Source organism: Toxotes jaculatrix, chromosome 11 (genome assembly GCF_017976425.1).
Source record: "Toxotes jaculatrix isolate fToxJac2 chromosome 11, fToxJac2.pri, whole genome shotgun sequence".
Classification (NCBI taxonomy): domain Eukaryota; kingdom Metazoa; phylum Chordata; class Actinopteri; family Toxotidae; genus Toxotes; species Toxotes jaculatrix.
The window spans coordinates 17,029,495-17,043,627 of record NC_054404.1 but is presented as its reverse complement, the minus strand read 5'-3'; the positions used below and the strand labels follow the sequence as shown (position 1 = coordinate 17,043,627).

Below are 14,133 nucleotides of genomic sequence, written 5' to 3'. Positions count from 1 at the left end.
ACGCACACGCACACACACACACACACACACACACACACACACACACACACTATAATTATACAGATGCACAGCTAATTCTATTATTATCAATTTACTTTTCTTATTATTATATTACATATTGTTCATGCCACGATTTTATTTTGGCAGGATATTGCTGTCTTATTACAGCCCTTTGAAACCAGAACTGTATGTACAATGATGCTGCTTAACATATCAAAGCATGCTGATTAAGCCCAGCATTCATTTCAAGTGTTCACCTGACCCAGCGAGCATGAATTGGTCCTTTTTTTTTTTTTTTACTCCTCTCCTAAGCAACGCATGCTGCCGATGAGTGTTAGTGTTGTGTGCAGATGCTGTGGCTTCTATCACAGGGCAGTTTTTATATCCCAGAGGAGGGGATGGTTGTTTATCTTCTCCTCAGTCTGCAGAGGTTTATCTGATCGTGAAGTGAAGAATGGCGTGTTTAGCTGTATAGTCAGTGTATGTTAGGACAGTCGCCACTATGGCAAGTGCAAATGCAGAGAAACAGCGGCCTCATAGACACCCATGGAGAAAGAGCGCTCAGCGTCTCTCAGGCAGGCTGTTCTGCTGCTCGTGTTTGCGAGGTGAGGAGAAGGATCCTCTGCAGGAGCAGGAAATGAAGATTAATGGGGGCCCTCAGCATCCACGCTTGGATCAGCGGGGATCAGGTGAGAAGGAGGCTATCCAGATTACAGTGGAGGATCTGGGGATAGTTAATACCGGCTTCAGCCTGCTTGACGAGGACCCCTTGACCCCGAGAAACAGCATGGCCCGCTCAGCCAGTTCTGTCTCTGCCTGCCCAAGGGCTCTGAAAAAGAGGCGACTGAAGCCTCTGTCTTCTCTGCCTATACGACCTCAGGCCGAACCGGCCATCGCTTCTACCAGCAGAGAAGATGATGAAGAGGAGGAGGAAGACCCACTGCTGTATGAGAGCGGCACTGATAGCACGCTGGCTTCTGGAAGTCTCCTGACACCACCTGTCATTAATCTGATCCCACCCACGCCCTCTGATGTCGTTGACGACGATCAGTTCTTCGACATTAACTCAGAGGAAAGTGTGGCACATACGTCTGGCAGCGATGGAAGCTTTGCTGCTGGCGATCAGGAGAGTTACGAGGAGGAGACGGAGAGCGTGGAGGCAAAGGAGTCGAAGGAGGGGCCTGCACTGGCTGAGAATGGGCTTGGTGCTGATGGTGCAGCTGAGCCTGAAAAAGGCCTAAGTGATCAATTTGGAGAAGAAAGAGAGGTTGTGGAAAACAAAGAGGAGGATAAAGAGGAAACAAAGCCCAGGTTCTTGCGTAGCGCCTACCAGGTGGCTCCTCTCCCTGAGAACCCTCAGAGAAGTGAGTGTAACAGTGATAACATCTCCAGCCCTGTTTCACTGAAATTTACACTTAATGCAAGACTCTGATATTCTAGGAAATGCATTTGTTTGCGAGGAGATAGATAAGACTGATGCCAAATTAGCTTCTGAGTGTTCAATAGTGAAGCAGCTCTTTGATGTTTAGCCAAGGACAGTCAGGCCCTGTCACAGAAGACATTTTGACATGTCACAGTAATAAAAGGATGTGAATGAATAATGAAATCAGTGATCCCTGAATTCCATTAAGCTGCTTCAGTTTCACGGTTGTGGCATAATGTGTGCTGGCTCACTGTCACAGCTTATTGGGAAACTTAAATACAACATCGTTATGCCATCATTAACGTCACTAACAACACTTGTGCTTTTCCTTTAGGACAAGTAAAAATGTCTGCTGATAAATTTGACATTGTTCTTCTCATTTCACTGCAAGAAAAGACAACAAGCTATTTACCAAAACATTGGAGTGTCTCTTTAAGATTCTTTATTTAAAAGGAATGTTTTGTCACAGTGGTTGTCTTGGTTTCTTTCTCTGCACAGGGAGCTTCAGCACTGGCATAAATCTTTTGTCGTTTACAGAGCACAACTTGGGTGAGTTTTCTTGAGGTAAAAATCACAAATTATTGGAATTTAAACCTTTCTGTTTCCATTTAGGCAAACTCTAGGTGAGAGGTAAATGGCAACAGATGATGGTTGGTTTCATCCAGCTGTTGAGCCTCTTCGTTTTGATCTCAGTCCCCATTCAGATGAAATTGCAGTCATTATGTGACATGGCTACAGTACCTCGAACGTCTCCTTTGGGAGTTGCAGAAGTTCCCCTTTGTTGGAATCCCTTTTTAGCCATTGTGTGTATTCCCAGTGCGTGGCTGGGCAGGCGGTTCCCAGGTTTTGGGTATCTGTGACTCAGCATGCTCTCCTCCCTCAGTCGCCTCTCAAAGAGCTTACTTTCTTTTCAAACCAGAGGAGGACAATAATACTGGAAACGATAAGCATCGCGTTTGCCTATCCATTACATAAATGTGCTGAAAAGTTCTGACTCTAAAGCTCTGCTTTGTCATTAACCCTGTGTGTGTCTGTATGTGAACAGTTGTCAGACTTTGTCACGCACCAAACCAAGGTTGTTCCGTCTACCTCCGTGTGTGCGTGTAAGGATGTAATGTGTTGTCTGTGCTAAACAGTCAAAGGTGGGAGAGCTCACTCATGCTTTGACTTGTCCTGACTGAGCACAGCTGAGACTGTGAACGGTCCATCTCTCCGTTACTGGTGATTTCACCCTTTAAGGCAACATCAGACTGTGTCCCTGAGCCTGCCCTAAATTTCCTGTCCTTCTTTGTTTTGATTGGGCTTTTCCTGGAAGACCGTGGCTGTGTGAAGTCTGAACATGGCTGTGGTAGGGTGGGTGTACTGCTACCCTCCATTACCGTTCTCAGACAGCTCTCCATCTTGTGTCCCTTCTCCCATGCATGGCAAAAAGAAGTCACAGAGCGACTGGAAGTCATTTTCTCTGAATTTCTAAGACACACTGTTATGTCTGAGGTCAGCTAGAGGAGGGTACTCTTACCTGTCTTCATGTTTAGCCAAGACTCATCACTTTTCTCACTTGGCTGTTCTTGTAAAGACAGTTGTGTTTTGCATGGAGAGTGTTCTGAATTTGCTAGCTGTGGGCCAGATTTCATGATCCTCCACAGAGTGACTCACAGGCCAGCCAGGTGATGAAGAGAGTGCCAGCTCGCTGCCCCCCGACCCCCACCCCACACACACACACCCGCTCCTTGTGCTCCACTGTCTCTCCAGGACCCAGACAAGATTCCACTGCTGACACACATAAACCAATTACACTGTCTTATCTGATTCTGACTCCATCTAAACTCCCATCCATGTCAAACCAGCCTTTCAGAAACAGGCCCCTGAAATGAAAAACATGTGTTTAAGAAATTAGCCTGAATTTTTTTGTTTGTAAACTATTTGAAAAGACTACTGTTTTTTTTAATGGTAAGGGGAGGGGGTCCTGGTGCTTCAATCTGTGAAAGTATAAAAGTTAAAGCAGTTATAACTCAGAACTGAAAACATTCCAACATCTATCACGATCACATCACAGAGCTGTATTGCCTGAGAAAGCCAGGGCTTAGCTTTGGATGCCATATTCTCAGCCTCATTCGTCTTGCTTGTTATGATAGCAGGAAAAAAAAAAAAAAAGATATCTGCTCGCTGACCAAGTGACATTTGGAAAATGTAAGAATATGTGCTTTCTGTGGGAAAGAACATGGATTGTCAGAGAAGTATGTCATCAACCAGACGAACGTTAGTTTGTCTGACAGGTTGCCAAGCAACCCCATCTGGCTGTGTCCAGTATCAGCACCAGCTAATGCACTGCAAATAGACCTGGTGACCTGAACGCCAGAAAAAGGGAGAGACAGGCCTAAAACCATAAGAACAGAGTGGCTTAAAAGGCTGAAAACCAAGTCTTCACTAAAAGGTTTATTTTAACATACTAACTAAAACACATCTATCTTAGATGTATTCTTGCGCATTTGTTGACTTATTTTCTCTATTGCTGCACAGATGACCTGAGCAACAGAGATGTGAGCTGCTCCGACATGCTGAAGGCTGAACTTCGCCGGCTTCCTCACGCTGCCAACATGGACACATTTTCTCACCAAAGGGTATTAAGACCATGCAGTGAAAGTTTTTGCCCAAAAGGTTTTCTCATGATCTCTTCATACTGTATATCACATGCTCTATCTACGGCCAACAAGGCCCACACATGCACCTTTAATGTATTTAAAGGTATCTACAGAGTCACTGCACATTCCTGAAAGAAATGTGCCTTATCTGATTTAGACTGTGACTGTGTATTTCCACTCATGAAGTTAAAAATACAGACCGACTGTAAACTGATTAGACTGGGTTGGACTCTGGTGTAATGTTAGCTGAAACTTGTGTTACGTGACAGAGACCGATAACTCGCTCCTGTAGTCTTGGGGACACACCAACCAGGAGCACCACCTTCCACGCTCTAACCCATGCCGCGGACCAACACCAGGAAGAGGAGGGGTCACCACAACAACGGCGCATAACTGTTGGTGAGTCTGGTATTATTACATTCTAGACAATGACAATTATGATTGATATTTGTTTCAAAGACTGCCTTACAATTCTGTTTTTCTTTATGCCGCTTCCATGCAGCATCATATATGCCTCAGTCTAAGGATCAGAATGGAAACTTCCCTGAGAAGGTACTGTAAATCATTAAAGCAGGGCCTTCAGGGTGGCATCAGTGCACAGCCCAGAGCTGGTGCAATTACAGAATATGCTCTGTTTATATTTCCCAGCTCCCTTGATCTGTCAAAGCAATGACTCTGCAAATAGTCTCAGGATTTTAGTCTTTGTGTCCAGGATTTGCCAAGCAAGATTGCTCGTATCCTTAGCGATCCATGTGTTAGCTGAAACACAAAACGGAAAAAAGAAAAAAAAAATTAAAGGCAAATTGCTCACGTCCTGCACTTATTATCTCCGTGCATTATCAGCTGTCTTATTTTCCTCTAGTACCCCATCAATTACATATGAGTCATTTACACAACATGTATCTTCAGCAGCCACACCTCACTCTAGCGCCCCACGCTGGGACTCCAAATTGGACGAAATGACTTAAACTATGGATTATTTATGTGCTTTTGGTGAATTACAATCCAATAGGGTTTTTTGTTTAAAGTCTCTTTACGTTATAACAGTGAAATCACTAAGACAAGGAAAACCTTTCACCCCAATTTATCCAATCACTCCACAGTCACCTTGTAAAGCCTCTGCTGGAACCAGGGAACAATACTTTTCTTCCCATGGACACCATAAACAGAGAGTCTGTGACTAAGGCAACAATTACATAGAAACCTGTGTTTAAGCTCCCCGCTAAAGTAAACATTTCTTTGTCTTTTTTTAAGCATTTGTTTACGGTTAAACACACAAATGCGTTTATTTGCTGTGATATGCCGAAACATGGATATCCCACACAGTCATACTTTCTTTGAATGAATCAGTGACACAGAAAATGATGAATTTCCTTGGAGTTTAACCATGTTTTGTCTTGATGTCTCAATGCCACCCACTAAATAGGTTTTTGTGTGCACCAGTTTGAGTCTGAATCATCTTTGTGCATTATGTCCCTGCTCTTTGTGCAATTCCTGAGAAAATTAAAAATATATACATATATTTATGTACTTATATACTTACTTAATACTATATATACACACACACACACACACACTGTATGTAACTATGTAACTGTATCCTCTCATAGCAATGGTTAAAAGAGTATGTTGCCCGTGTGAAGAGCGTTATGATAAAATAATAGAGGGCGTAAAACATGTTTTAGTGTAGTGTGGTGTTTAGAAAGACCGTTGCTCCATGTCAATCCAATGCGGTATGAGCAGCAGGTATGTAACCTCTCCCTCTCCCCAGGACGTGAACAGGCAAGTGGCCAAATCTCTCAGGGAACTGAACACAGCTGAAGTCTGCCAGTGGTTTACCAATATTGGACTGCAGAAATGTCTCCCTTTCATCAGAGGTGAAACACATTCTTCTGTCTCCTCTACCAGCCCTGTGGCTGCATAATGAACATCGACACTGATTATCTGATTTATCTTGATCCACCTTCTTTGAACAACGATAAATATTTGTCTTACTGTCCATTTTATTTACAGTCTGTGCTTTAGGTTAAACTGTTAGATATAAGTGTCAGCTTCCTTTTTCACTTCAAAACATTGTTACATGCAGACATTTCAACATAGTCCAGTTCTACTGTGACAAATATAGATTATTGTCATTATCTTATGAACTATCTTAGTAATTCTGACATAAGCACACACTAAGGTTTGGTATTGGCTTTTTCAAATGTTTGTTATGAATTATGGTTTTCTGGCTACAGTACATCTCTCAGATTTCTTGTGGTGAGTCCTGTAGGTGCATGACAAAATGTTTTTCTTTCAGAGGCAAAACTGTGTGGCACAGACATAGCTTCAGTAGATGTGAACACTTTGGACATCCTCCATATCACCACACCAGAAGAAAGAGAGCAGCTGCTGTCGGCTATTTATAATGAGCTGCACCCTCCCAGCACCATCACCCAGAGACTCGACTCTCTGCTTGGTACACTTTCATCTTTACAACACGACAAATAAACATTTTCTGGATATTGCACAAATGAATACTGTTAAAGAGATGTTTACTCGTGTTTCTTTTTTCGGTAATAGAGTCCATAGGGCCCAATAACGTTGAGACGTTCACTGAAACATTGGTATCAATGAGCAAGTCTAAGTCTGCGCCGCATGTGAGCTGCCTGAGCATGAGTCGACGTTCCCTAAAACTCAGGTGCAGCCCCCTTATACACTTATTCATTTAATGCTAATCTACCGAATGTCTCAAACAAATAACAAAATCAGCTACATATTTTAACCTTTTGGCTTTTTCTATAATAGGAACAACAGCCAGAACTACATGGTACAGAGGAATTCTCAGCTGATAGAAATCACTATTAATGGTGAGTAACTAAGTTGGTTGAAAGTTTTAATATATGCAATATATGACAAACTGAAAAAACATGGAGAAATATATGTGAATTTACACCATATGCTGGATGCGAACATTAAATGAAGTGCAATGGACTATGTGCATACTGTATGTGCAGAAATCTGTCTGAGCACACAGCTTTAGATTGTATTAAAAATATTCACTTACTGTACATATGGTTAGACCATGCACCATCAAGCCTGACAGCTGCAACTTTATATTTGTAATGGATGCTAACTGTATGTGAGGCCTCTACATTACTTCTGACTGTCATCCTGTATTGCAGCCTCAGAGAGGATAGTTCACCTTCGAACCCCGAAGGAAACAACGGTGGGAAAAATCATGGATTCGTGTATCAAGATGCTGGGAGTGACAGAAGATAAAAGTCTGTTCACACTTAAAGAAAAGCAAGGTGCACAGTACATGATTTACAACACATCATATAGTCTTTATCACACAAAAAGAAATACTATAAATGTATATATGTATCAATATATACCACACATATGCTTTGATTACAAGGTTCTTCAGAAGATCTCTCACCAGATCAGCAGATTGGGAGTCTACTGACATCAACATCAGACAACAGACAGCTGGAGCTGCACTTGTGTAAAACGGTACACTTCTTAGACATATCAATTATAGACAATTATGCTGTATGATAGTCATCAAGCCACATCACACAGAATCGCCCTGTTTGCTTTTCCATCATAGGAAAAACCAACAACTATTGCCTCTGAAAACAGTCCAGAAGCCGACAGCTCCAATGAAAATGGTGACGTCAAGAAAAATGTCCAGGGGAACCAGGCAGCTAAAGAAGAGAGGATTAGGGAGCTAAACCAACAGGTGGACTCACTACAAAACGCCATCTTTCAGGTGACTACCTCTGTTGAATTGCATGTATAGCTGTATGCAATAGACTGAAATTTGCACTACAATACATTTAAAAACACCCTATTCATTTAATGCTAAGTATTATGACTAAGTCTTTCACCCCAAAGATCCAGGAACTCCACCACGGCCTGGTAGCATTTTGCTCGGAGTTAAAGAACATGGACGGAGATGTGAACGTGAACAGGCTTGGCTCTGCCGAGCTGAAGCAGAGGCTGGAGTTGGTCAAAAGCCGACTGAACGACAAGAGGCAGAGCCTGCAGACCCTCAGAGACAACATTAACAACTCGACTGCTCACAAGAAGAAGTAAGTGGACTGTCTCTGTTAATTAGTAGCTTGTTCAACAACACATAAAACTTTTCCTCCCCCTTCCAAAGACATAAAAGGCAGTTCGATTACAGACTCCAGAAATGTCCACTGATCTGAATATAAATGTAACTGTCTGCTGTCTGGTTGTTTATGTAGCCTGTGTGTTTGACGCCCATTCACATATGATGTGTGAAGGTACTGTGAACCTAAAAAGTAATCAGGAGCAGAAAAAGTTAATGTCTAAGAGAATACATGGATATGGCTACATAGCTAGCAGTTGAACACTTTCATGTGTAAATACAAATTTCATAAACCATGTTGTGTGTCTTTGACCTTTTCTGAAATGTGGCCTTTTGCTATTCAGACAGCTGGAGGTTCGTCTCTTGGAAAAGATGACGCTGAACTGCCAGGTGTTTAAGGAGGAAATTTCCATGGTGCATCTCAACCGACAGGTGGCTCACCTGCAGAACGCTCTGCAGGAAAGCAAGGTACCATCGATCAAATTCAAACGATTAACATCTTCCACAGATGGTTTGAGCTACTGCAGAACTGAGCTAACAAGTTAAAGGTCTGGAGCTCAGTCACAGGAGTTTAATCAACAGCATGTGAAACAGTTACACCAAAATGTGGGAAAGCTGTATGGCCTGAGTCAGAATGTTTTGATTGCTAAAAATACACAATGAGAAAGTGAGATTTGCACCAAAACAATGCTAGTTACTGAGACAAGCATGTGCGGTATGAGATACTAAAATCCTACTTCTGCTGAAGAAAGTTAGTCAAGTTTGGTATTTTTGGACCATAATGCCACAGCAAATGTTGTTTTGCCTCTGTCTTTTACCATATCAGAACAAGTTGTGTAATATAAACAGTATAACCGGCATTTTAATGAATGCCACATTGTAATAATCACAGACTTAGAGGAAAATTCATCTAACGAGCATGTGAAGTTTGTGTATTTTTTTTTTTTGTTGTTTAACTGTCCAACAGTACAAATAACACACACTATGAAAGGTGGTAACAGCTTCCTGTTGGGTCGGGCTATTACTTAACACTGTTATGTCAATCATCTTTGATCTTCTCTTCACTGTTCTCCTGATTGACAACACAATGCGCCTTTCAGTCGACCCTGATTTGTTAAGCTGTGCAGTTAGTCCCCGTTGTGAGCATGGGTATACAAGACTGAGTGAAGTCCTTTGGATGAACATGCACTTTTTCTGAGAAAATGATGTTTAGTGCTGACATCCGAGAGCCTGTGACCACACCAACAATGGAATGCGTGTGACAAAAGCCACTGGGAGAGTGCAATGGAGAAATGGGCCAGAGTGTGTAAAACTATCTGCGTCTATCCCCGGAGGAGCCCACTTCTTTTTTAATGTGGCTCTTTTATCCCGTTGGAGAAGCCCTAACGAGGTGCCATGAAAGGACACACGCGGCTTCGGCTTTGAAAGGTGCCCCGTGTCACGTTGCCGCCCCAGGGCCACGCTTTTTTAGGTGCTGAGTTTGTGGGAAAAGCAGCAGCGCTAATGTTTATCATATGACCTAATCAGAGTTAACACACAGGTCAGAGCTGAGGAGCAGCCTGGGAACTGATGGAGCTGCTGCTCTAATAAGGAGCAGACCGCCCTGTGTTTGGTCTTGTAGGCTGCCCCGCATTACAGACAATAAGGAAATATTTCATCATCGGCAGTCTAATCTCCAGGATCTATTGCAACTGGAGAGCATCAATAAAGCAGCCGAGAGGGAAGGAGAAAGAGAAACAGAGGGACGGAGTGAAGGGAGGAGGGGAAGAACAACAAATGGCGGAAATGATTTTAAATAAGCAGTTTAGCTTGGACAACTCAAAAACTTCAGACAGACTATTAAAGAGGGGAAATTGGTAGAATTACTGTTTCACCCACTCTTTAGTCTCACATTTTCTTTGAGGATGGATTGAGGTTTGAGAAAAGTCTGCCACCTCTTTGCCATGGCATGCCCCTGAGTTTAAGTGAATGATAGGGTGTCTCCACTTTTTTTTTTTTTTATAGAAACAGCCAAGATACGAGTTGCGGTTGATCGGTGTGGTCAAATTGTCTCCCATTACTCTCTCCTCTATTTTCTACCCCAAGGTTCATTGTGTTCAAGATCTCTGCTGTAAGAGCAGCCAAGACATCCGCAGTCAGAATGACAGCACTGAGTTTAGAACAACTACAACACCAATCACTGCAAATGAAAAGCAGTCTCTCCAACTTAGCATCTATGTTGTAAGGCCTGTCAGAGAATCATTTCTCACACTGGGTGAAACAAAATCCTTACACAGATCATGTTTTAGCTTCCTATGATGGAGGAAGATTATCCTTTGCAAAGTGGGCGAAGTACCCAAACTCTCTTTTAGTGAACTTATATTCACATTTACCCTCTTGAGTGATGATTACTTTCCTGCGTCACCTTTGTGATCTTCAGTAGCGGCGGTTTAATTGCCTAGGATATGTGCCCTGTGTCTGGCCCAGGTAGGTTAGGATATGATCAGATCTTGTGGATAAACAAGAAGAATATGAAGAGAAAATTCCTTTGGCTCTTGGCGTGTGTCCAACATTGAGGCAAACTAAAATGGAAAATGATGTGCATTAGAATGGATTTCTCAAGGGGCTTCAGCTGCGTTTCCGTAGATATATCCTGTCTGGCCCACTTGTCTGAGCAGAGAGAAGCCTTAGCTTTGACCCCTGACCCTGGCAAGGCGGCATCTATTGCTGCAAGGCATTCACACGCCATTCAGGGAGAGGGGGGAGTATGCCAAGAGGCTGGATAAGGGAGCATTGGAATTCAGTGGTCAGACTCACAAGTTATTTTCTGATCCCTGCAAGTTACTTGTGGTGTGATCTCCTCCAAAGCTAATCATTACATCTTGGTGGTGTCCTGGCTTTGACGCAGCCTCAGTCTTATCTCTTGGGGACCAGTGGCATCTGTAATCTTTAAGGCTTCATTACAAGAAATATAGTTACAATGTCATGTCAAGGAAATGATAACTAAGTCTGCCTCATGTTTAAGAGATACTGAAACACAACATTGAAAGTTTTAAAGACAATTTGACTCAATAGAGTTGGGATAAAAAAACAAAAAACAAAACAACAACACAAGGTGTTGAACTTTGCACTACTTTTGAATCTCATTAACTATCTGTCCATTAAGTTAAAGGGACGGTTTGACAATTTTTGAAAATACGCTAATTTGTGAGCATGAGCTTTAGAGTTGCTAGTGGATTTTTTTAACCTTTGGACAGAGCCAGACAAGCTGATCCTCCTGTTTCTGAGCAAGAAAACGAAAAGTTGTATTTCCAAACATGTCAAACTATTCCTTCAACTTTACTTTACTTACTGCAAATAGGTTACTGCAGGTAAAATTTTACTATATAGGCTGAGAGAATCTGATTTCATTTAAACAAAATGAAAGCATGAAATGGCCTGTAAAAATACTACTTCTTGTGCCACACAGAGACTTTTCATAAAATTACATTAATCTTACATTAATCTATTGCATATGGGATAAGTCTTAAGATCTGGAACATTTGCACTTAAGCACTCTGTGAATGTGTGTGCATGTGTTTCTGCTGTCTCTGCATTCAGGACAAAGCTCGGAAAAAGAGTCTTGCCATCGGCAGCCTGAGCCAGCTGGTGTCACCGCGGTCTCCTGCCATGCTGCTGGTTGTACAAGAGAACCAGGGCCCTGATGGCCATTATGGCTTTACATGTCACTACAAAGAAGGCAGCGGACTAGTGGTGGTCGAGGTGGACAACACTCACCTCTGTATAGATGACAGGTAACGCACAAACGCATATGTAAGAATTTCAATCCAAGTAATTTATCCAGGTTTAATGATCAAAACGTTGTTAAGTGTTCACAGAGGCCACTTAGTTAGTGAGAGCAGTATTCAGTGTCTCACTCATCCCACCCCTTTCTTTCATCGCTCTGTTTTTCTCTGCTTTGTAGCTATGGAAATTAGATATTGGCTCCAAAACAAGCAAACAGTGTAATACTTGGATGCAGAAGAGAGTGAATAGGAACAGATAAAAGAACTTCATATAATTAAGCAATTACAGAATTACAGACAAGCACTTAGATACCAAGCACTCTCAAACTCATGGATTCTCACACACACACCACACACAGTGCAGCTGACATCCCTCTATGAGACAGTCCAGCCAGAGAAGGAAAAGTCTGCAGTGCAGAGACAGAACCACAGAAGCTGAAAACAGTTTTTTAGGCCTCTCTGTGTGTGTTCACTTATCGCATCTGTGCCAATGTTCTTTACACAGCTAATGAAAAAAATACAAAGGTTTGCTGTTTTCCTTTTATCTGGGTGGCTATAAATAAAAAGTAATGAAGGGAATTTTTAATGAGCTTTGTGTAAAGGTGATGTTTTTAATATTTCATGCTCTGTGATTTGTGAATTCTTTGATATTATTTGTTACTTGTTAAATAAGCATTACAGAGGTCCTGCCTTTAGCTGCAATGTGAACGTTGCCAAATAAACATTTGATATTTTGAAGGAGTTGAGAGAGAATTTCCCCATTGGCTTTTCAGTACAAGTACAATACAGTCTTAATGTTATCAACAAAAAACTCAGAAGACTAATAAATTTTCTTTTTCTAAATATATAACTGGGAATGTTGGACTTTACTGGTGAAAATTTAACACTCATTGTTTCTACATTGTCTCTTTGACATGCGGGTGTGTTTTTGCATATGTGTTTGTCTGGGTGTGTGGCCTCGTAGACTGGTGGAGGTGAACGGTGTACCAGTGGTCAACTCTACACAGGAAGAGCTGACTGACCTCCTGATGCAGGAACCCAGTGCTCAAATTGTCGTCCTTCGCCAGCCCCCGCCAACCCTCACCGCCCAGCAGCACCCGCCACCCCTGCAGCACACGGTCAGCCCTGACCCCATGCAAACGATCTGCCCAAAAAGGGATGCGGTCACCATGGAAACCCCTCCACGACGGAAAGTGATGGCCATCTGATGACACGATGGAGAGAAATACTGGCAATGAGGATGGAGCAAAATGTTTGTTTGTCTGTAGAATGATCTTTAATGTGAAAGGCCATATCATATTTTGTTATTTACCTCCATATGTGAACATGTTTATTGTGTTAATAAAATGTTCTCCATAGATTGTTGCCAAAGTTATGAATGTCAAATAGTAAAATGTGCTTTTTGTGTTTTTAGATATGTAAATCACTGTGTTCTTGGTAGATATTAATGCATAATCAATATTTTTTCAATGTATGTGCAGAACAATCCCTATGAGAAACACGTTCTTGGGAAAAAATAGAAAGAACACAAACAAAGACTGCATTCATTTCTTCTCTCTGCTGGGATCTCTCCTCGTTTTAGATCATATTCATGGCATGAGGGAAAAATGAAAAGGAAAAAGAAGAAACGGCGAGGCAGATAAAGCTTTGCTCCACTGGATATGTGATAAGCAGTTCTTTTTTAGCATCCAGCAGAGTTACCCAACAACAATGCAAGCCTGATGAGGACTCTGTATGCTTCACCTTTTTAAAGTACAGATAGAACTGGATAGAGTCAGAAAATATGTGACGTAGTGTAAAGACACGTCTGCAGGCTTTGTATCCTGTCTGCAGGCTTTCTTTTTTTTTTGCAGATTAGAGCCTAAGATGGTCTGAAGCAGTGTTCAGAGAAGAAATTTTCTTAAAAAATGAGTCACGTCTCCCCTTTGCATGTTGTAATGTAATCCACTGTGCTGTAGGAATAAACCCTTGGGCCCGGAAATGCCTCATTTCTCAGCCTTGTTCTCCCTCGTTAAGTGGCAGTGGATCATGCAAGTCTGACAGAAAAATAGCACAAATGCTACCAAACCCTGACCCAGACCTCTGAGGTCCAAAGAGCCTGAGAGGAGAAGTGATGAGACCGGTTTCACTTGTTGGTTGATGAGAAAGGTCCCAGGTCAGTCACCAATACATTTGTGTGTTAATGGTTTTGCAATCAAAGGCAAA

At 42.1% G+C, this 14,133-nt stretch overlaps 1 protein-coding gene across 1 annotated transcript; it reads left to right on the top strand.

Moving 5' to 3' along the window:
* The first annotated feature begins 502 nt into the window (after window positions 1–502).
* Window positions 503–13,242, top strand: LOC121189923. Its single transcript, XM_041050403.1, has 16 exons — window positions 503–1,364; window positions 1,922–1,972; window positions 3,944–4,044; window positions 4,335–4,464; window positions 4,568–4,617; window positions 5,837–5,942; window positions 6,365–6,523; window positions 6,628–6,745; window positions 6,853–6,914; window positions 7,230–7,355; window positions 7,466–7,560; window positions 7,658–7,819; window positions 7,945–8,141; window positions 8,509–8,632; window positions 11,744–11,937; window positions 12,893–13,242. Exons 1-16 carry the CDS (start codon window positions 503–505, stop codon window positions 13,134–13,136), a joined length of 2,781 nt encoding a protein of 926 aa, XP_040906337.1. The 3' UTR covers window positions 13,137–13,242.
* The last annotated feature ends 891 nt before the right edge of the window (window positions 13,243–14,133 follow it).

Coding starts and splice junctions, on each gene's coding strand:
- LOC121189923 (XM_041050403.1), top strand. CDS start 503: ATGGCAAGTGCAAATGCAGAGAAACAGCGGCCTCATAGACACCCATGG. Junction 5,943..6,364: donor ATGTCTCCCTTTCATCAGAG/GTGAAACACATT, acceptor TTTTTCTTTCAG/AGGCAAAACTGTGTGGCACA. Junction 6,915..7,229: donor GATAGAAATCACTATTAATG/GTGAGTAACTAA, acceptor CCTGTATTGCAG/CCTCAGAGAGGATAGTTCAC.